Source organism: Onychostruthus taczanowskii, unplaced genomic scaffold, assembly GCF_017590055.1.
Source record: "Onychostruthus taczanowskii isolate IOZ18803 unplaced genomic scaffold, ASM1759005v1 scaffold25, whole genome shotgun sequence".
In the NCBI taxonomy this organism is placed as follows: Eukaryota; Metazoa; Chordata; class Aves; order Passeriformes; family Passeridae; genus Onychostruthus; species Onychostruthus taczanowskii.
This window is the reverse complement of record NW_024499796.1, coordinates 8,137,090-8,156,914: the sequence shown is the minus strand read 5'-3', so window position 1 is coordinate 8,156,914 and position 19,825 is coordinate 8,137,090. Positions and strand designations below refer to the sequence as shown.

At 49.6% G+C, this 19,825-nt stretch overlaps 1 protein-coding gene across 1 annotated transcript in view; it reads right to left on the bottom strand.

Annotated features, from left to right (window-relative positions):
• The window catches only part of COL5A1 (collagen type V alpha 1 chain), a 129,427-nt gene that overhangs the window by 12,174 nt on the left and 97,428 nt on the right, over positions 1 to 19,825 (bottom strand). The window contains exons 31-59 of the mRNA XM_041406715.1: positions 17,290 to 17,334; positions 16,884 to 16,937; positions 15,961 to 16,005; positions 15,258 to 15,311; positions 14,688 to 14,741; positions 12,676 to 12,729; positions 11,171 to 11,278; positions 10,915 to 11,004; positions 10,723 to 10,776; positions 10,023 to 10,130; positions 8,744 to 8,851; positions 8,145 to 8,198; positions 7,501 to 7,554; positions 7,155 to 7,262; positions 6,992 to 7,045; positions 6,802 to 6,909; positions 6,620 to 6,673; positions 6,180 to 6,287; positions 5,136 to 5,189; positions 4,947 to 5,000; positions 4,586 to 4,639; positions 4,098 to 4,151; positions 3,348 to 3,455; positions 2,909 to 2,962; positions 2,759 to 2,812; positions 2,167 to 2,274; positions 1,664 to 1,717; positions 1,025 to 1,060; positions 229 to 282 (exon numbers count right to left, since the gene is read on the bottom strand). Coding sequence (XP_041262649.1) covers positions 229 to 282; positions 1,025 to 1,060; positions 1,664 to 1,717; positions 2,167 to 2,274; positions 2,759 to 2,812; positions 2,909 to 2,962; positions 3,348 to 3,455; positions 4,098 to 4,151; positions 4,586 to 4,639; positions 4,947 to 5,000; positions 5,136 to 5,189; positions 6,180 to 6,287; positions 6,620 to 6,673; positions 6,802 to 6,909; positions 6,992 to 7,045; positions 7,155 to 7,262; positions 7,501 to 7,554; positions 8,145 to 8,198; positions 8,744 to 8,851; positions 10,023 to 10,130; positions 10,723 to 10,776; positions 10,915 to 11,004; positions 11,171 to 11,278; positions 12,676 to 12,729; positions 14,688 to 14,741; positions 15,258 to 15,311; positions 15,961 to 16,005; positions 16,884 to 16,937; positions 17,290 to 17,334 — 1,998 coding nt within the window. The remainder of the gene's footprint in view (positions 1 to 228; positions 283 to 1,024; positions 1,061 to 1,663; positions 1,718 to 2,166; positions 2,275 to 2,758; positions 2,813 to 2,908; positions 2,963 to 3,347; positions 3,456 to 4,097; positions 4,152 to 4,585; positions 4,640 to 4,946; positions 5,001 to 5,135; positions 5,190 to 6,179; positions 6,288 to 6,619; positions 6,674 to 6,801; positions 6,910 to 6,991; positions 7,046 to 7,154; positions 7,263 to 7,500; positions 7,555 to 8,144; positions 8,199 to 8,743; positions 8,852 to 10,022; positions 10,131 to 10,722; positions 10,777 to 10,914; positions 11,005 to 11,170; positions 11,279 to 12,675; positions 12,730 to 14,687; positions 14,742 to 15,257; positions 15,312 to 15,960; positions 16,006 to 16,883; positions 16,938 to 17,289; positions 17,335 to 19,825) is intronic.

Genomic DNA, 19,825 nt, shown 5'->3' with positions numbered 1-19,825 from the left:
TGGATGGTGCTGATAAAACCTCTGCCTTCAACATTTTCCACCTTCCCTTGTTCCCATTAATAAATCCTCCCTTCCCATCCTGCTTTCTCCCCCAGTGTCTCCAAGAGATTCCAACCCATTGCTAGGATTGGAAAGGAATTTTTGTCCAGAGATTTTTTTGCTTCCCAAATTCCAGCACCCATGAAGTCTGAACCTCGTTTCATCCTTCACCTTATGGGTTCTACTTACAGGAGGTCCTGGGGGCCCAGGAAGACCTGATTCACCCTTTGGACCTGTGGGACCCTGGATGGAAAAACAAGGGAAAATCAGGAGTCACTCAGGAGAATTCACCTGGTACTTTTATCACATCCCAAACATTATTTTAACTGTGCTCATTTTTGTCCCTTCAGGCACACAAGAGGAGTCTCCCTGTACCCATATCCCAAGAAAATGGTATTTTTGGTTATTTTTGGTGTTTAGGTGAAAGAAAAGATCAAACACCTGGAGTTAACAGTCAGATTTTTCTTATGCTTCCTACGGAATGCATAAAATGCATAAAATCTTTAACTCTCCCAACCAACCCAACAGTTCTGCAAGTCAAATAAAATCTTCAAATTAATAAAACATCGAATTCTGGATGGCAAAAAGACACTAAGAAGTTGCCCAAAAGAGGAATTTTTAGCTGCCTGCACAGCAGCTCTGCACCACGAACCTCCAGAGTCTCATTTCTCACCGAGTTCTTCACTTTCCAACTTCCCACCTCCCGCTTTTCACGGGCTATTTTTAATCCCCTCCACTCTCCAGCAGCAGCTTTTCTCCTCAGGACTAAGCACTGGATTGCTCCTTAAGATCTCTGCTGCTCTGCTCTTCAGGGAAGTGCAGTTGTGGCACAGAAAGCTTCTCCAATTATCATTGCTGGGCTTAGGTAGAGTTTGCTAAGTCCTCTCTGCTAATTGCATTCATTTTACTGATGAGGGGAGTCCCAGCGTGTCCTACACTCAATAAAAACCCCTCAGCCTCTTCCTTTAGCTGTGTCCATACTCACTGATGAGCCTTTAGCACCTTTGGGACCAGGTGGACCCTGTGGAGAGACAAACACAGAAAGGAGTCAGCTCATTTCCAAGCAGAGAGTTCAGAAAGGGAATTTTTAAAAAATTTACTCCCTTTCTGTTTCCACTTTCCCCATCCACTTCAGCTGGGTGTTGCTTTTATTTGCCAACAGACAAAAAGCTTTTGTGGCAGATCTCCACACTCCTGCCCCAGTGGGGAGTGGGGAAGCTGCTGGGTGATCCCTGGAATGTGGGGCTGATCCCACTCCCTGCTCAGGACACCCAGCTGGGCACCCCAGGGTAGCACAGGGCCTTTGGGCATCTAAAAAAGTGATAAAAATCAGCAAAAAAGGGCAAGAAATCCCCGTGGGATTGTGGATATTCCAAAAGAAAGGGGGAGGGAAACAAGGTGGGACGATTTCCCTGTGCCCATCTCCCACATCTTCAACCCATCTCCCACATCATCTCCAGCACTCCTGGAACTCATCCAAGGGTTTTTTAAGGGCTCAGCTGAAAAAAAAACCCATTGTGACCAACATCCTGCTACAGCCAGGGCTGTGCTGGGCATTCCTGGGAGCACCAAAGTGGCTCCTGAGGGCTCCCAAGGAATTCCAAGGTCATTGGTTGTCACCTACCGGTAATCCTGGTGGCCCTGGAGGTCCAATGGGTCCAGAGGGACCTGTGATACCCTAAAAGACAACAGGAAAATAACACTGATCAGCAATTCTGGCCTAAAATTACACATCCAACCCCTGCTCCCAGGTGAGCACCCAGTTTTGGGGGATTCCAGTCCAATCTGGAGCTTTACCTGGTTTTTAGAGCATGGACAAGGAATGTCCTATCTCATTTTTTAAAAACACTTTTAAAAATCAGCCCTTCAGATGAATATTTAATGGCACCATCCCTCCAAGTCTATTCAACTCTTTCATAGGACCCTTGAGAATCTGCTTCCCACTAAAATGGATCATTTTGGAGGAAATCCATGTTTCACACATAGAATAAACCACATTAATACAGAAAATATCCCTCAAAAACTGCCAAGGATCTCCTGCCAGGGTTGCCCATCTCTGCTATGCTGCACCTCCTTGAGGGTGCAATGCTCCAAAGCACGTTCCAGGAAGGTTTAGGGAATATTTACCTGCTCTCCTTTGGGTCCTGCTGAGCCCTGGGGCCCTGGGAGGCCTCTGTCACCCTTTTCTCCCTGCTCTCCTGGTGGTCCAATAAGACCAATTAAACCTGGGTGACCCTGGGGGAAAAGAGCAGATGTTAATTAGGATTTCTGACTGCAGAGAGCAAAGACATTTCCAGATCCAACCCCAAATATCTGAGTGAGGTGACAGGAATTTGCAGCAATCCCTGACACGTGGAAGTGGCAGAGTGGACAAAATTATTAGATTTTTACAGGAGAAAATGCTACAAATGGAGAAAGAACCTCTGCAATAGAGCAACTGCTCATTCCCTGGGGTTATATAAATATATATATATGACAGAAATGTTTATAGGGTAGAGAATCACCCCAAAAATGAGCCAGGGCTCTGCACCTCCACACTCCCCCACAGCTGAGCCCCTTGGGGCACACTCAGAGTGCTCCAGCTCTCCTCTGAAGCTGTCACTGGGGCTGGTGCCACTCCCCAGCCTTGTCCTGCCAGCTGCAGAACCCCTGTGCAGTGCCATTGGTGCCCCCACACCCCACCAGGGATCAGGCAATGGGATCCTGAGTGGATTCTCACCTTCTCCCCTTTAGGACCGGAGTCTCCTTTCAGACCAGGCAAACCCGGAGGGCCCTTTGGGACACAGAGGGAAACAAAAGAGGGAATGAATTCATGTCACACTCATTTATCCAGCTCAAAAACTCCTGGAATTGCATGCTCAGGACATACCATTGGGCCTGGAGGACCATCTGGGCCAGGGGATCCTGGGAGACCTTGTTCACCCTGTAAAAAAAGTGCAATTCCCTCATTCCCAGTGACAGCAGTGCTCCCAGCTGGGAATATTCTGATTATTCACCTGTGCCAGGGAACCTTTGTCCTGGCTTTTCGCAGGTGGCAAAAGCAAAAGGATTTATGTTCCTTCCATGCTCAAATCTCTGCTGGAAAAGGGACTTTGTGGATCAAGGAAAATCACTGCTGGAGAGTGGCTGAAGACCCAAGACTCAAATGAAACATGTGGGAGATGATATTCACCATCCCATTATTCCCATGAAATAAGTTTTATCTGCTGTCAGGCATTCCAGCACGGACAGAACACTGGGAAAAGGCATCTTCCAGGCAGCTGGGATACAGGAACAAAGCTGAGCTTTCTCAGGCTGGGAATACTCACAACTGGACCAGGAATCCCACGAAGGCCATCGGGGCCAGGCTTCCCTGGAGCACCTTGGGGACCAATGGGTCCAGTCTTCCCAGGAGGTCCTTCCAAGCCAGCTTCCCCCTGGACGAAGAAGCAGGGTGTTGAATTTGGGTTGGGACATCAGAGGATTTTGTGAGATGGTGCCAGGATGTCATGGAGTGGATGCAGATCCATGCAAAGCACGTGAAACTTTCTGCTCCTTGATTTTCCTGCTGCTCCCTCCACCTCCAAACTCTCCAGACTCCTTCAGTTTCCAGCCTTGCCTGAATTCCAGCAGGAACCACCCTTTGGCTCTGAGCTCTCCTGGGTTCAGGGACACCACTCCATCCACCCATCCGCCCTCCCCTGTGCTGCCACAACGGGATCTGTAATTTCCAATCCCATCTCCATTTCCCCAAACAATCCCAGCCCATGAATGCTGTGTTTGCCCTGGGAAAGGACATGGGGCTCTGCACACCCCATTATTTACAACACATCACACTGCCAAATATAGCACTTGGATGTTTCAAACGAGGCAAAACATTCCCCTGACCTTACCAAGCCCTAATTATCTCCACAGAGCTTGTTAAGGGCTGAAACATAAGCTCAGATTTGAGGCCAGTGGCCCCAAATCCAGGCTAATTTGTTGTAACACGCAGCAAAATCAACTCCCTGCCTTGGCAGAGGGAGATCCTCTTGGACTATCAAGGACACAGCACAAGTGAAATCCCATTCAGCTCTCACCTTGGCTCCTTTCTCTCCTTGCCTTCCTTCAGGACCAGCTGGACCAGGAGGGCCCTAAAGAAAGCCCAGAGTAGATGGAAAACACAGTTAGATCCTGCTGATCTGCAACGGTCTGTTGGAATTAGCAAAATGATGCTGCAGCCCCAGGGAAGGAGACAAAATGGAGACAAATATCCCTGAAAAGATTTTTAAATTAGCTCCTTGCTAAATGAATCCCTGGGTTCTGCCAGCAAGGCAGGAAGAGCAGGAGCACCTCATCCTTGGGTTTTCTTTGGGCTGTTAACATCTTTAAAAAAAATCCATGGGATTTGCTTGGCAGCTTCCCATCAATTTCTAACGGGTGTGGATGGTGCATCATTTTATTTTTTTAATTATCAAATATTTTATACAGTATTTACACAGCATTTATTGGAGGCTTAGTAACACCATGACTTTTAAAAAGTTAATGGAAGTGCTTTTGCAAAAATCTTCCTAAAAAAACAACTCACCCGTTTTCCAGGGGGTCCAGAGGGGCCTGGCTCTCCTGTGGGCCCAGGGGAACCCTGCAGGGAGAGAGGGGAGGGGAACAAATCATGAGTGCCCCATCCATGGATGGAGGGATCCATGGATGGATGGATGGATGGATGGATGGAAGATGGATGGAGGATGGATGATGGATGGATGGAGGATGGATGATGGATGGATGGATGGATGGATGGATGGATGGAGGATGACACAGGAGGGAAGGAGATCCTCATTGGGCAATTCCCACTGGGAAATTCTGGTAGGAATGAGAGGCTCAGTGCTCCTGGAGCTGACACAGAGGCATGGGCACTGTGGGGAACAGCTCTCATCTCTCCAGGTACTCACAGTCTGTCCAGGTTCACCATCATCACCTTTGTCACCAGGGGGACCATCTTGACCCTAAAAAGGAAGGCAAAAGGAACAAGGAGGTGTTTTTAGGGTGTGAATGAGCAGAGGAAATGCCAGGGGAGCTGCTGGGAATGAGGAGCACAGTTGAGTTTCATCACCCCAGGAGCAGGTGAGACCAAAACTTACAGCTGGGCCAGGCTCTCCGGGAGGACCAGGGTCACCAGGGAAACCAACTGGACCCTGCAAAGAGAGAAGAATATTCCCAAGTGAGGGATGTTGCACCTGGAGAGCACCAGTGACAACATGGGGAGCCACCCTGTGCAGTAAACCCCAATTTCTACAACCACAACCCCTCTTTGCAGCTGCAGTGTTTTCACCCTGTCCCAGCTAGTCCAGATCTGCATCCTGACTGCCAGAGCTCCAAAGGCAACGCTGGGACTTCCATCCCAGCTTTTCAAAAATCCTCTGGCTGGGTGACAGCAGAGTCCTCCCAGCTTTGGGAACGTGCAGATTGGAAGGTTTTGCTTTTGCAAATGTGTGACATTTTGCACAGGAGGAGCCTCTCAGAGCATTTAATGACTGAAACACTTCAGCATTCTTCCCCATACAATGTCTGTCGGGTGCTTCACATGATTCCAGGAGCAGCCTGCAACCCATCACAGATATCCCAAATCCCATCTGTTAGGAGGGATGACTAAACTCCCCTGCCTCCTCTGCTTCTTTGTGCCATCTTGCCTTACCTCATCACAAATTTCAGGCATCAGAGGAGCCTGCAAGATAAACCCTGTGCCATTGTCCCCTGGTAAAATCAGCAGAGCTCCACTGGCTTCAGCAGAGCTGTAGAAATTATCAGCAGCAGGGAGCTGGGTGTGCAGGTACAGCTCCCAAACCCAATAAATCTCCTTGATCCTATTTTGGAAGCTCTGCTCTGGTGCAGAAGACCTTGGAAAGCCATAAACACAAAGTGACCCTACTGCAGCTCCTCTCCATGGGGTGAGATTCCTGATAGCCTGCAAAAAGCACTGATAATTCCAGTATTTCTGGGAAATACGGTACAGCAGGGTCTTTCCCTCATCAGCACCCTAAGGAAGGGGACTGAGATCATGGGTCACCAGAGGAGAAATTCCATGGTTAGGATACTAGTTTAAATTTCCACAGATATCTCTGGGAACATCTTTTCATGCAGAAATCTCTGCTGGCAAAGCAAGGAAAGACTGAGGGGGTACTTACAGGGCTGCCTTTGGGGCCATCATCACCTGGTGGGCCTTTGGGGCCAGGTGGACCAGCAGCACCAGAGGGACCTGCTTCTCCCTTTTCACCTCTTTCACCTTTAGGGCCCTGTAAAGGAAAAGTAACTTTATTATCAAGGCAAAAAACCCCAAACTGATCTCTAATTATCCTTTAATCAATTCTGAGCAAGAAGCTCTATTTGTGTCTCCAAACACAAGGACATGATTTAACAGTCCCTTCCCACAAGGACTGAGTGGTGTTCATGGTGTTCAGTCGTGGGTAGCCCAGATTTGGTGACTAAACGTGATCCTATAAATACCCAGGAACGTGGCAATGTGTCATCAATAGCCAAATCCAGGACAGGGCTGGTTCAGTCCCTGCTGTCCCATCCACATCCACACCTCTCCAGCACATCCATGCCTCTCCCAGGGGGCACTTACCGGCAGGCCAACCTCTCCAGGGAGACCAGGCTCACCAGATTCCCCAGGTTCACCCTACACATGGAAAAAAAGGGTGGAAATATTCACATTTCTGCAGGGGGATGAGTTTTCTGTTGGCACAGCAAAGCCACTGCATGAGTGCTGCAGCAAACTCCTGCTTCAGGCTCGTCCAGGTGCCTTACCTTCTCTCCTACTGCACCAGGGTTTCCTATTCCTCCAGGAGGACCCTGTGGACCATCTGCTCCTGGTGGCCCAGATGGACCTCTGGGTCCTGGTGGGCCTGGTGGACCCTGAGAGAAAAGGAGGACAAATTTCAGATGGGTTTCTCAGAGCAATGTCAGTGGTGAAATAAGAAATTTGGAAGCCCCTTACCATCTGCCCAACGTCACCCGTTTCTCCCTTTTCCCCAGGTGGTCCAGGCAGCCCCTGTGGAGGTGCAGAGGATGAATTTTAGCTGTGAACATCTCAGCTGTGAACATCTCAGGTGAGCCCCAGCTCTCACCACCCTAAACCCTCCCTGGATGCTGCAAATTACCTGCAAGCCCACAGGGCCGGGGGGACCAGGGAAACCTCGGGGTCCTTCGTCACCTTTCTGACCAAAGAGGCCTTGCTGTCCTCGGGGCCCGGGCTCTCCATCAGCTCCCTGCAAGGACAGGGTCTGATCAGCCCAGGACAGACCTGGGGACACACCAACCCCACCCCACCACCCCCTGCTCGGGTTGGGCAGCAGCAGTGTCAGGCAGGAATCATCCCAGTGCTTCCCAGGAGGCTTTTTGGGGAAAAAAAGCCAGCAGCAGTGCCAGGCAGGAATCATCCCAGTGCTTCCCAGGGGGCTTTTTGGGGAAAAAAAGGGATTTCTGCTAATAGGGGGCAATACTCACAGCTGGGCCAGGTTGACCAATTGGGCCTTGGGGACCAGTGGGGCCTGGGGGACCCTGTCGCAAAAAAAAATGTCAGTGTTAGGAGAGAGTGACAAATTCACCTGGAAAAGGTGAATTCCTTCAATACAAACTCCATTAAAACTGCATTAATTCCCAAAACAGAGATGGAGAACAGGGTGAGGTCTCCCAGCATTCAGCCCTAACTCCTGGGTAACTCATGTTCCTCAGGCTCTGGGCAGCACAAAAAGGGTGTGGAACTGCAATTACCACAGAATTACAGGATGGTCTGGGTTGGAAGGAACCTTTAAAAATCTCGTGGTCCATCTCTCTGTCATGAGCAGAGACATCTTCAACTAAATCAGAAAGGGAACTTCAGCCAAAGACCCAACTTTGGTGGCAACACTGCTCATGTTTCATAGATATTTCCATGCTAAGTGGGTGATGTGGAAATATCTCAGTGTTCCTGGGAGCTGGAGGCTCCCACTTGAGGCTCTCACTCTTTTTTTACATCATGTGGGTATTTGATGAAGCACAGAAGATGAATCAACATTAGAAAACGATATAAATTTAATTTCTATTTCCAGCAAGTCACACAATGAACCAGACTGAGGAGAAGCAGCTACAGCAGAGTCCCCTCCACTCACCTGCTCTCCCTTGTCACCTTTGCTGCCCTTCTGCCCAGGCTCCCCGATCTCACCCTGCCAGGAACAAAGGGACAACATTAATCCATCACCACTTCCACATCTCAGCACCCTGAGGGTCTGCATCCTCATCCCAAATCCCACAGGGACTGAATGGGTGAGCGGGCTGAAGAATTCCAGAGATTTGGACACTCCAGGTGCAACCAAACCCTTTTCCACCCTCCAATTCCTCGGCTGCCACGCCACGCATGAAGCTGCATCCTGCAGACCCTTTGAGCAGCCACCAGGGATTTGTCCCAGCTGATGTTTCCCGGGAATCCTCCACTCCAGAGGGGCTTAATGAGAGAGGGAATTAATTTGGAGAGGCTGGGCATCCGTGGGCAGGCACCTGCTGCAGGTTCGGGGGCGGCAACCTGGATTTAAGGGAATTTTGTGGCTGGAAGAGCACATGGAGCCCCATCTGCTGCTGCTCATCCCACGGGACTGTGAGTTCCACAAAAATCCTCCAGCAGCACATCCCACCCGAGTGTGGCATGCACCACGGTGGAAATGCTGCCCAGTTCCGTGCCAGAGTGACCCCAGGCAGCAGGAGCTGTCCCCACCTTGTCTCCATCCTCTCCAGGAGGTCCAACAGGACCTGCGGGGCCCGGCAGTCCCACGGGGCCCTGGATGCCATCCCTGCCAGCCGGTCCTTGGGGACCCTTCTCCCCCTGGAAGCAGAGAAACAGGCATGTCACACCCAGAGCTCTCCAAGCCAGCCATTACAGCCCATTAAGGTTTTATTCAGCTGCTAATGACTCCTGGCTGGATGGGCAGGAACAGCAAAGCCGCTTCCAGCTGATATTTCATCTGTGCTCCTTGTCTGAAAGGAGACAAAACTTGTCTTGAGGGATAATGAAAAGAACAAGCAAATGTAAGCAGTGAATACCCAGATCACAGCTGCAATTTCACCGCTACAGCAACATAATCTGATTTAATCTGAACCCTCTGCCATCTCTGCCTGGATGACAAACAAGACCCCAAGCAATTTTTACTCCCACGAGCCAGTTTTTGCTGATTCTGGTCCTGGCTGCCCCAGCTGCTCCCTCCCTTGCTGACCCCCAACTAAGGGGGGTTCTCAGGAGGCCCATCCTGAGATTCTGGACAAATAAAACCACCTGAAGTGAATAAAACACACTCTGTGTCAACATCTACTTGTACTCCTTTGAGCAGGAGTTTTCAATCACATTTGTTTGTTTACAGGAACTTAACAGTGAATATTTTCCAGTTTCCTCGTCCATGATTGAATTGCATCTGAATCCTGGGTGCTCTGCTCTAAATAAATTAGATGCCACATAAATTGCCTATTCATCCCTGCCCTGACTGACACATGGTTAGGTACTCAGCAGGACAGATGTTCCTAAAACTGATTCACCAGGAAATTCTCGCCTCTGGAATAGCTGCTGGAGTTTCTAACAAACCAGCAAGCGGCTGATAAACACTTCTGATATCAATAAACCACCACCAGAGCAGCCTGACACCAGCAAAGCCACCTCTGGCTCCTTCTGCTGATGGAGCTGGCTCAGTTCTCTGCCCACAGGCCTGGCAGGAGGGTGACACAGGAGGTGACACAGGCTGTGTCACCTTTTCAGCCCCCAGGCCTTCTCGTTGCCTGAGGACACATCATTCCCTGGGGTCACAGCCATGCTTGACAGGGGTGTCACTTGAGCCGCTGACATTGTGGTTTGATATGCTCAAGACGAGAAAATTCCTTTCTAATTGAACTTTATATCCTTATTTTTTACAATTTAAATCTCCACAAGCACTGGTTCGACGCTCAGCTCCCTACTGCACACATCTCCAGCTGTCCCACAACTGTTCATCCTTCATACTGGTACTTACTGGAGCTCCCTTTTCACCTGCAGGTCCTGGAGGTCCCTGAGGGCCAGGTCTCCCTGGCAATCCTATAGGGCCAGCTGATCCTGCAGGGCCACGCTCCCCAGGGGAGCCCTGTTGGGAGGAGGAGGAGGAGGAGGAAAGGAATTTAATTGCAGTATCAAGCTTCACCCATGCCCACACAGAGAGAAACCCAAGCTCTTCATCCATGTTTGTGCACGTTTGATGGGATAACTGCCACGGGAAGAGTTGGTACCACCAGCCTAAGGGCCCTGCACATGGGTTTTTTTGAACTGAAATCCCTGGAAGGGCTGGATTCTCCTCTGGATGGTGCAGAGAGCTCAGCTCCTGGGGACACATAAACAGCCTGGAACAAGAGCATGAGCCACTTCACAGCCAGCAGGGAGGGTTGGATGATGAATGTTTCCTTCCAGGGATCTCAAGTGGAGACAACTTCCAGAGGGAAAGCAGGTGGATTACAAACAAAATCCTGGATGTCCTGAACCCTTGCAGTTCCCTCAGCCTGTCACGTACATCCACAGCTGACCCCACAAATGACTGAGCTGTTACATGCAGGGCTTGTAAAATAAAGGAACATGCAGGGAGTCGTCAGGAAAATCAGGATAAAGCCTGGAGCTGTGACTAACCCGGGCCTGGCCCTGCCAATCTTGTAAATGGTGCTGCCTGCAAGGACAGGGATACTCACGGCTGGGCCTGGAGGGCCTGGGGGACCTTCGTTGCCTTTCAGCCCTGGAGAACCCTGGAGGAAGGAAAACAGTCATTTGGGGAGGTGGACAACTGGAGCAGCTGGGAATTGAACAACTGGAGCAGCTGGGAATTGAACAACTGGAGCAGCTGGGAATTCTCCAGCTGGAGAGGCCCAGCAGCCTCTACTCACAATGGGGCCGGGGAGGCCTCGTTCTCCAGGGAACCCTCTCAATCCAGGGGGACCATCCTTCCCTGGGAGGCCAGCAGGACCAGGATCCCCCTGCAAGGACAGGGAGAAAGAGATGAGGGTCTGCTCATTCCATGGAGGCCCAGCTCATCCCCTCAGCCTCCAGCTGGGGTGAGGCAGGAGCTTCGTTTCTTTTCTGAATCATCCTCTCCATGTCCAGGGAGGGACAGGCAGCGAGGAGGTGAATTCCAGTCCCTACCTTGGTGCCTTCTTTTCCAGTGAGGCCAGGAAGGCCTTGTTCACCTGGGGGACCTGGGGGGCCTGGATGGCCTCGCTCACCCATGGGTCCAGTCTCACCAGTTGGACCCTGGAAAAAACCAGTCAGAGAGAATGGGGTGGGTATTGGCAGAACAACTGAGGAAGGGAAAAGTGCAGGGTATCATTTTAGTCCTTTGGGCTGTGATGGGGTGGAAGAGGTGCCTTCAGTGCCACCAGCAATCCCTGGAGACATTCCCCCTCTCCATCTGTTCTGGAAGTGGCCAACATCACCCTCAGCAGACTGGAGGCACTGGGAACCTCTGGAGCGAGCCCAAATTTCACCCAAATGAGATGTTACCACTACAACTATTATGCTTAGCTTTTCCTTTTTAATTGAAAACTTCCTAAGCACTCTCCAACCCTGCTGATTCCTGCTCGGATGGGGCATAAATAATGCATGAGGCTCGTACTCCCTGGCAATTACCGGCTGCCTCCGTGCCCTCCGAGGGCACTCAGGGTGACAAGTGTCACAGAGGGCTCCCCAGGGGCTCGTTTTTAGGAGGACAAAAGCCACTTGCACAAAGCCACGGTGTCCCTACCCGTTGGTGGCTTTGGGGACAGGGCTGTAACTCATGTCCTGCTGCAGGGGGGCCACTTAGAGCTCACTCAGCAGCCACAGATCACAGCAACTACACCCAGCAGAGCCCCACCAAATTGCCACCGAGCCTAATTTGCACTTGAGAAGACAGCCACAGCCGTCAGGGGATTGCCCCTAATAAGGGAATTTACAAATCAGGGACTTTATGGTGTCATTAAAGAGGACAAATTAATTAGTTTCTAATTAAAGAGCTGCTCCCCAGCAGCTCAGGGAAGAAGGTTCGACCCAAAGCCAGTCCTGCTCAGTGCAGGCTCACTGCAAGTTGTGCTTGTGCTTGTCCCCACAGAGCTCGAGGTGACTGAAAGCAAAGCAGACCAGCTCTGACAGAACCTGGCAGCACTTCAGATGAAAGAGGGATGATTTTCCTCACAGTGACACGGAAGAGCACTCTGGCACCACGTTTGCTCTGCCCTGACCACCAGCAGCTGCACAGCCCTTGGAGATCTCATTTAACTCCCTGTCTGCTTCAGGTCTTTGAGCTGGGATGTGCTTTTCAGACGTTTTGTGCTTTTCAGCTGGGTTGTGCTTTTCAGCTGGGTTGTGCTTTTCAGCTGGGTTGTGTTTTCCAGCTGGGTTGTGTTTTCCAGCTGTTTTCTCACCCTACACTGGTTTTACACCAGGGTGGTTGTGCTGAGCTCACAGCAACCACCTCATTTAGTTGGTCTAAACCCCATCCCAGCCCCTCAGCAAGGTGGGCTGGGGTCATGGGGGCATTTCACACCTGCCTCAGGAATTTCAAAGCCACCTGCCAAGGCTTTGCCTTCCCTGGAAAAGGAGTCCCTTGCTGCGCAAGCAGCTCCAGTTGGACCAGTAAAGACCAGTTGCAGGGGTAAGAATTTCCTTCTTACCTGAGGCCCTACGACACCAGGGGGGCCTGGAGGGCCAGTCTTGCCTTGGAAACCCTGTTAGAGAAAGGGAAAAGACAAAGAGGTGACACTTCTGCCAAGGACTCCTCCTGTGAGGGTCACACTGCCACCAACTGTTCCTCCCCCAGTGGAACCCCTGACCAGGGTGGGCATCCGAAGGAAAGGCAAATAAAAAATCAAACAGAAAATGGGAAAAATGTCTTTGTGCATTACTAAAGGGTGAAACAGAGTAAGAAGAAGGGATTCTCAAAGCTCAGCCCTGCTGTTTGGATGGAGCTGCTGTTGTTTGGCCATATATACGTATATCTATAAAAATCTGTTCTGCTCATAAAACCATGGAGGAAATGGCAATTAAAAATTCCATTAATGGCCATTAAATGACTATTAAAATCAGTGTGAATGTCTTCATGCTGAGCAATTCTTTAAAGCAATTTCTCTTATCCTGCTCCCCATTCTGATGCTGGTTTAGGCTCGGTTCTGTCTCAGCTCAGCTCCCACAAGCTCAGGGGCAGCTTAACCCACGGGGGCTGAGTGAAGCTTTATCTCCTCCATCAACATTTGCTGAAAGGAACCACAGCCGTGTTTGTCTGCAAAGGCTGATGAGCAGGGAAGTCTCCCTGACAGCTCCTTCCAATGGCATTTTGAAGAGTGACAACGAGGAACTCTCACCACTGCAATTGTTTGGCTCTCCCAGGCTACTCCTTAAAAAGCACATTAATTATGGTTGTTACTCCAGCCTGCTGACAAGCTTGAGGAATGGCATTTAGGGCACACGGGCTATTCTCTCCTTGCCACAAAAGAGGATCAGATAAATCCCATGCCAACGCTAGCCTGTCATGCTTAAATAACTCCTCCATGCTGTTCTGGCTGCTTGCAGATCAGAAAATATCCTGTCACTGATGGGGAAATGGCAAAATATCCTTGGGTAATGAAGGTGCAATTTAAACTCTTATCACAGACAAATATTTAGACCATTTCTGTGCAGGACTTTCCTTATTAACCTGGAGAAAGGGCTTTCATTTTGTACTCTCTGAGCCTTGGGCACAGAGGCTTTAGAATCTGTCACGGTTTTTTTTAGAGCCAATCTTTGCAAATCTAATATGACCAAATATCTCAGCATGCCTGTTTGCTGCTGAATGGGAACTTCAATAAGGGGAAGTGTTTGACACAGAGATTTCAATCTTGCATACAGATACATTGCACTGACCAGGCTACTGATGTAGAAAGAGCATTTAATTCATTTTTATGCTGCTCTCCTTGCATTTTGGCAATGTGAGGGCAAAAGGGGACAAAAAGGGGATTTGTGCTGCCTGGGTCTGCAGGGGAAAGTGGTCTCTGCAAGGCTGATGGCACAGATTAACAGAGATTCTCTTTCCTGGGAGAGGCAAATTGAGGAAAGCAATTAGGGAGAGCTTTCAGACCCCAAAATAATTAAAAGACCATTCTCCATTCACTCCTGCAGACTTGGAGGTTGATGCTTTTGATTGCAGTCTCAGAAGCAGATGACAGCAGATGCTGTCCAAGTTCTCATTGCTCCCTCCACCTTGGATGTCATGGGGAACTCAAGGAAGACTCAATGTCAGTCAGGCTCTGGCAGGTGAAAACTCTTCACCTTTAAGGTAATCCTGACCTGAGGACTTGGCTCAAAAATACCTCAAACCCCTTGTTTTAAAATCAGTCTTATGGCGTGTAAATAAATATCTGGTGCTGGGCTGAGCAGTGTTTGCACTGCTTTGCTTAGCAAATACCAGGCAAGTTAATTAAATTGTGTGATAAGCTGAGGGGAAAAAATGCATCATGTGCAAAACCTTCTTAATGCTCATTTGCTGGGGAAGGCAGTGGGGAGAAATGGGCTGCTTCCCACAGAGACAGATCCTCAGGGAACCCAAACAATCCAGACTGGGGCTGCACCTCCCCAGCAGCACAGGAGGGTTTAGAGAACCCAAAATGAGGCTCTGGAGTGATGACCAGTCCAAGGTTTTTTGGCTACTTACAGTTTCTCCTCTCTGTCCAGGGTGCCCAGGCAATCCATCCTTCCCAGGAGGACCCTGTGGCAGAAAAGCAGGGGGAGAAGCAGCATCACCAAGTGCTTGGCAATAAAACTGTGACAAACATTGAATCACCCCTGCTTGCCTCAGCTCTCAGCTATTTCACAGGGAGCTGCAGACCCTAAAAGCTGCACCCCTTTCCTCCCACACATCTCCCAAAGGATTTGTCGTACAGGAGCTGCTCACCACACTCAGGAAATCACTCCCAAACCATTGCTGAGGTCCCCCCAGTGTACAACAACGGCAGGGACAGCAGTGCTGGGCTGTCCTCCACATCCACAGAGGGAAAATGAAGCACAGAACAGCCACAAAAGATCCCAGAGATCCTGAGTCAGTAGGAAATGAACATTTATAATCAGCTGCAATTTACTTGGCTATTTAAAATCTGAAACCATTGGGTTGTTATCAACATGTCTCAGTGATGTCTTTTCTTGGGAACTTGTCAGGGAATCAGCTCAGGCTGGGTGGGAAAGGCTGGATTACCCCTTTGGATGTCCTAGGAATTGAGTTACTTACAGGGGGGCCTTTTGGTCCAGGAAATCCAGTCGGTCCTTGAGGTCCTGGTGGTCCCTGGGATGAAAGACAAGCCAGAGAAGTTGGTTAAGGAACCTGCAACACTTGATATGAAATATTACCTCTGTGTGAGCAGCAGGTAAGCACAAAGGTCTGGAAAGCCAAATGCTGGGTGATTGTGTAGACAAAATTACAAACAGAACAAAACCTAGTGGGGGAAAAAAAACCCCTCAGAAATTGAGGCTAAAATCATGAAAGTCCCATTGTTTCAGGATTTCCCAACTGCCTGTGATCTGGAGAAAGCAGCAGGAGGTCCTAGAGAACCACATCCTCCAGAAAGTGCCTGGAATTCTGGCTGCCTGCAGCCACCCAGGGGTGGTGACTTGTCCCTTCTCCCACGAGTGATGCTTCCACAGGACACCCAGAGTCCCACCTGAGCCTTCCCTGGAGAGCTCAGACAGGACCTAGGGCCTGGAGGTGGCTTGGGGGACCTCTCTCCACACCAGCACCTTTCACCTTGGATTTCTAATCAGAATTTTCCTTTTTTTTTCCTTTTGCTGAGCTGCATCCTGGCTCCTGCCCACTCCTTTCTGCTAACAGGGCACCCAGGAGGATCCACCTTGGCAAAAACCCCTCAGCCCTGCAAGCCCACCTCCTCTGCCAGAGCACTGCACTGAGTCCTGCTTCCCCCCTCAGCTCATCTTACCCTTTCTCCAGGAGGACCAGGGGGGCCATCACCACCAGAGTTGCCCTTTTAGGAAGAAGGAAAACAAGAGAGCATTTTAAAAAAATACCCAAATCAGCATCACAGCTTCTGTGTGCAAAGGCTTCAGATGGCACCAAGCCCACGGTGACACCACACCCCAGCAACTCCCCCAGCCCTCTCTAATAATAATTCTGTGGCAGGAGCAGCAGCCAGTGACAAATGAGCAGCTGCTTGTTCCCCCCACATCCCCTCATAAAAATCCTGGGGACATTGGGATATTTTCATCACACAGTGGGCTCCCTCAGAGATGTAAATGCCACCCAGAAGAGGAGGGATTTATCCAAAATTCATGCCAACACAAAGCCCAGAGATTAGTTTGTAAATCTGGCAGTGTGATGGTGACAATGTGTCACAACAGAAGCTTTGTTTCCATCAAGCCTGGTGATCCACGCTCAGGTAATCAGACAGTTCATACGGGTTGGTTGGAGAAAAATCCCAAATTTTGCCTGGTGCCCAATCCTGGCTCAGCAGTGGGAAGGCAAAAATGGCTCAGTCAGGCTCTGGAGACCAACAGCACCACATGTCCTCACCCACAGCACAGCCTGAGGACTCTCAGGGGGTTTAAACTCTATTTAAACCCCAAAACTGAGGGGCTGGGGAGGTTTAGGGGCTGTGGGGTTGTGCTGGTGTTGGTGCTGTGCTGGTCTCCAGTCTGGATGTGCCCTCAAAGTCCTGCTGGCTCCAGGACCAGCACATTTACACAGCCTGGGCACCTTCTCTGTAGTGGTTTACGAGCTGGGAATGAACCCCAGGAGGGCTCAGCTTTCCCAATCCAGTGGAAAAGGAAAGGAGGGAGATGAACCAGCTGCTCTCCACACCAACACTGCCCAGAACACCACCCCAAAGGCTCCCCCAAGCCTTACCTTTGGGCCAGGTTTTCCAGTGCTTCCCCTGGGGCCTCTTTCCCCACGTGGACCCTTGAAAAGACACAAAAGGTGACATTTGAGGACTTTCTGCTGCCCCAAGCACCTGAACTACCTGGGGTCAACAAATCATCAAGCAAATCATCAAAGGTGACATTTGAGGACTTTCTGCTGCCCCAAGCACCTGAGCTATGTGAGGTCAACAAATCATCAAGGGGTGACAGGAAAGTCACCAGAAAGATTTAAACCACCTCCAGTGGTGACACCCAGCCCCAAATCTGTGTCCCCCTGGCTTAGCTGCAGCTGCTGAAGGTCAGATCCCCCCCAGTGAGGACACAAAGCCCATCCCAGTTTTCCTTTGGCCAGGACGAGGTTTTGAAAGGCACAAGGATGAAGAACTGGTTACCGTGGGACCACGCTGCCCCCTCGGACCTGGTTTGCCAGGAGTGCCCTGGAATGGAAAAGGAGAAGGGATTAGGAACCAGCAGCACAGCAGAGGAGCCCACAGCAGAGCCTGTCACACACACACTGCCTCAGAACCTCTCTGCTCCTCATCTGCCACGAAAAAGTCAGTGACAGGTTCACCTCCACCTCCTGATTCTTGTATTTATTTGAATTTGTAGCACTTGGGCAGGTCTGGACAGTGATCCCAATGCCCGGACAACATCTGCTGTCTGAGGGAATGAATCTCTTCAGGAGCAGCATCTGAAACTTTAAAACCCCTCAGTATCCCAAAAACTCAGCCAAAATCTCTTCAGCTCTGCCACCCAACACCTGTAATCCCATTTTCCCCCACTGATCCCTGCTCCTGAGTGGGGCAGGGTCCTCACCCCGCTGCTGCCAGGGGCTGCTGTGGGATTTGGAAGGTGTGACACAGATTCCTGCACCCAGGCCAATTAAGCTGCCCTACATATCTACAGATCTTCCCTAACTCAGAGCTAAACAAGGAATTCCAGGCTTTGTTTGGAGCAGCTCATGAGATGTGACAGCTGCACTCAGCTCCCTGGGATGGGGACTGGGATCAATCCTGCCATGGAAATCCTGCACCTAAACCTGGCAGCACATTAAACTGAGCCAAAAAGCAAAGGCATGGCCTAAAAGCCCAGTTTTGGCTGGTGTCAAGTGGCCAAAAAACCACTGAGAGGTTTGACTTTGCCCTGTGGCCCTGCAGCCTGTTAATGGCAGCAATCACCTCTAAAGAAAAGGAGAGGAAACCTCGATTCCCAGGGTGTTAAAAATATCCCTTTGCCATTTTCTGCCCCAAATCCATCACCTCGCTGGAGCCTGCTCAGCTCTGACACTCATTAACCAGCAGAACATAAAACAGGAGCTGCAAAACTTTCCCATCAACTTTCTTGCAGCTGCTAAAATTAGTCCTGCTGAATCTTCCTTGTTCTGCAGCTCCATTTATTAAAGCCTGCTGGCGTTTTTGGATTTTTTTTTTTTAATTAATGACAAAATTCACTTTAAAGTATTCCAGCTGGTTTTGTTGGAGCTCTGGGAGGCTAAATTGGGAGCAGGTGGGGAGGAGGGGTGCTGCCTCCCCTCAGGTAGCCCCCCACACTCCTCTGCTTCTCCCACAATTCTATTTTTAAGCCAAATTTCCCCCTTGCTTATTGCTGTCATTAGTCATGCATTCAGCCCCGTGTACAGTTGCAAAGAATTTATATTCCCTGTACATACACACAGACCTGTATTTGTCAAACAAGGATTTTTACATGAAGGCAGCTAAACTCAGATTATTTTCCAGGCACACCAAGAAATAGTTGGATCTGGGGAGCTCTGTCAAGCTGGGCAAGCAGGGAAAATTATTGCCCCCTGCTAAAGGCAGAAAGAAAATAGCTCTTAAAATAAGATTTATTATTTATGTTTAGCTATTGATTTCATGAGCAGGGCTTGAAAAGATGCTGAGCCCACCTCGAGCTGAGGAGGGGCTCCGTGATGAGCAGCTCTGGGGGGATTTAATGGGTCAGGATTCTCCAAAAGCATCAAACAGAGAATCAAAAGCTACTTTGGGCTGGAAGGGACCTTAAAGCTCAGCTCATTCCAAACATTCCCATGGGCAGGGACACCTTCCACCATTCCAGGCTGCTCCAAGCCCCATCCAAAGCCACTCCAGGCTCCTTTAAATAGCTTTATTCCACCTTTCCTGCAGGTTCCCTCCAAATTCTGCAAGTCCACAACCAGCTCACCCCAAAGCTTCTCTTCTCCAGGAATCCCAGTTCTCCCAGCCTTTTCAAAGCTCATCCCCTAATCATCTTCATCCTTTTTTCCCTCCCCATTTTTACCTTTCCAGCCCTTTTTTGTACAACTGAACAGCCACGAGCTGAACTTTTGTGTTTGGAGATGTTCAGCACCTCAGCACTAAAATTCAGCTGCCTGTGCAGATCCTGCCCTTCCACCTTTGATTTTCACCTTTTTTTGAATTATTTAACAACTTGGGGAGACTCTTTGTGCTGCTGAAACAACAAGCTGAAAAGCTGAGCTCCACTTTGGGAGAGAAATGTGGGATTTGCATGATTTTGGCCACACAAACCAGAGAACTGAAGAACAAAATGGGGATATTGTGATAAAGAAAAGACAAATGATTTGGGGTTTTTGCAGCTCCAAACTGAGTTGTTCCACTGTGAACTGGAGGGGAAAAAAAAAACCCTAGAAATTTTATTTCTTGACTCCATGTGAAGACATTCATAAACCAAACAAATTGAGTGGTCTTAAGAGAAGCAGAGGGGGATTTATCAAGTCTGACTCAACGAGGCTTAAATTAAGATGAGGACTGGAGCAGAGTGACCCCAGCTCAGCCTATAATTCTGTATATAATTGCTTTTCTCTTATTTCAAATGGGATACTTGGGAGGAAAAAAAAAATATAGATGGATAGCAAAGCTGTTACTGAAAATCAGCATTTCTGCTACTCTTAAATTTCCAGGCTGAGTTCTTGTT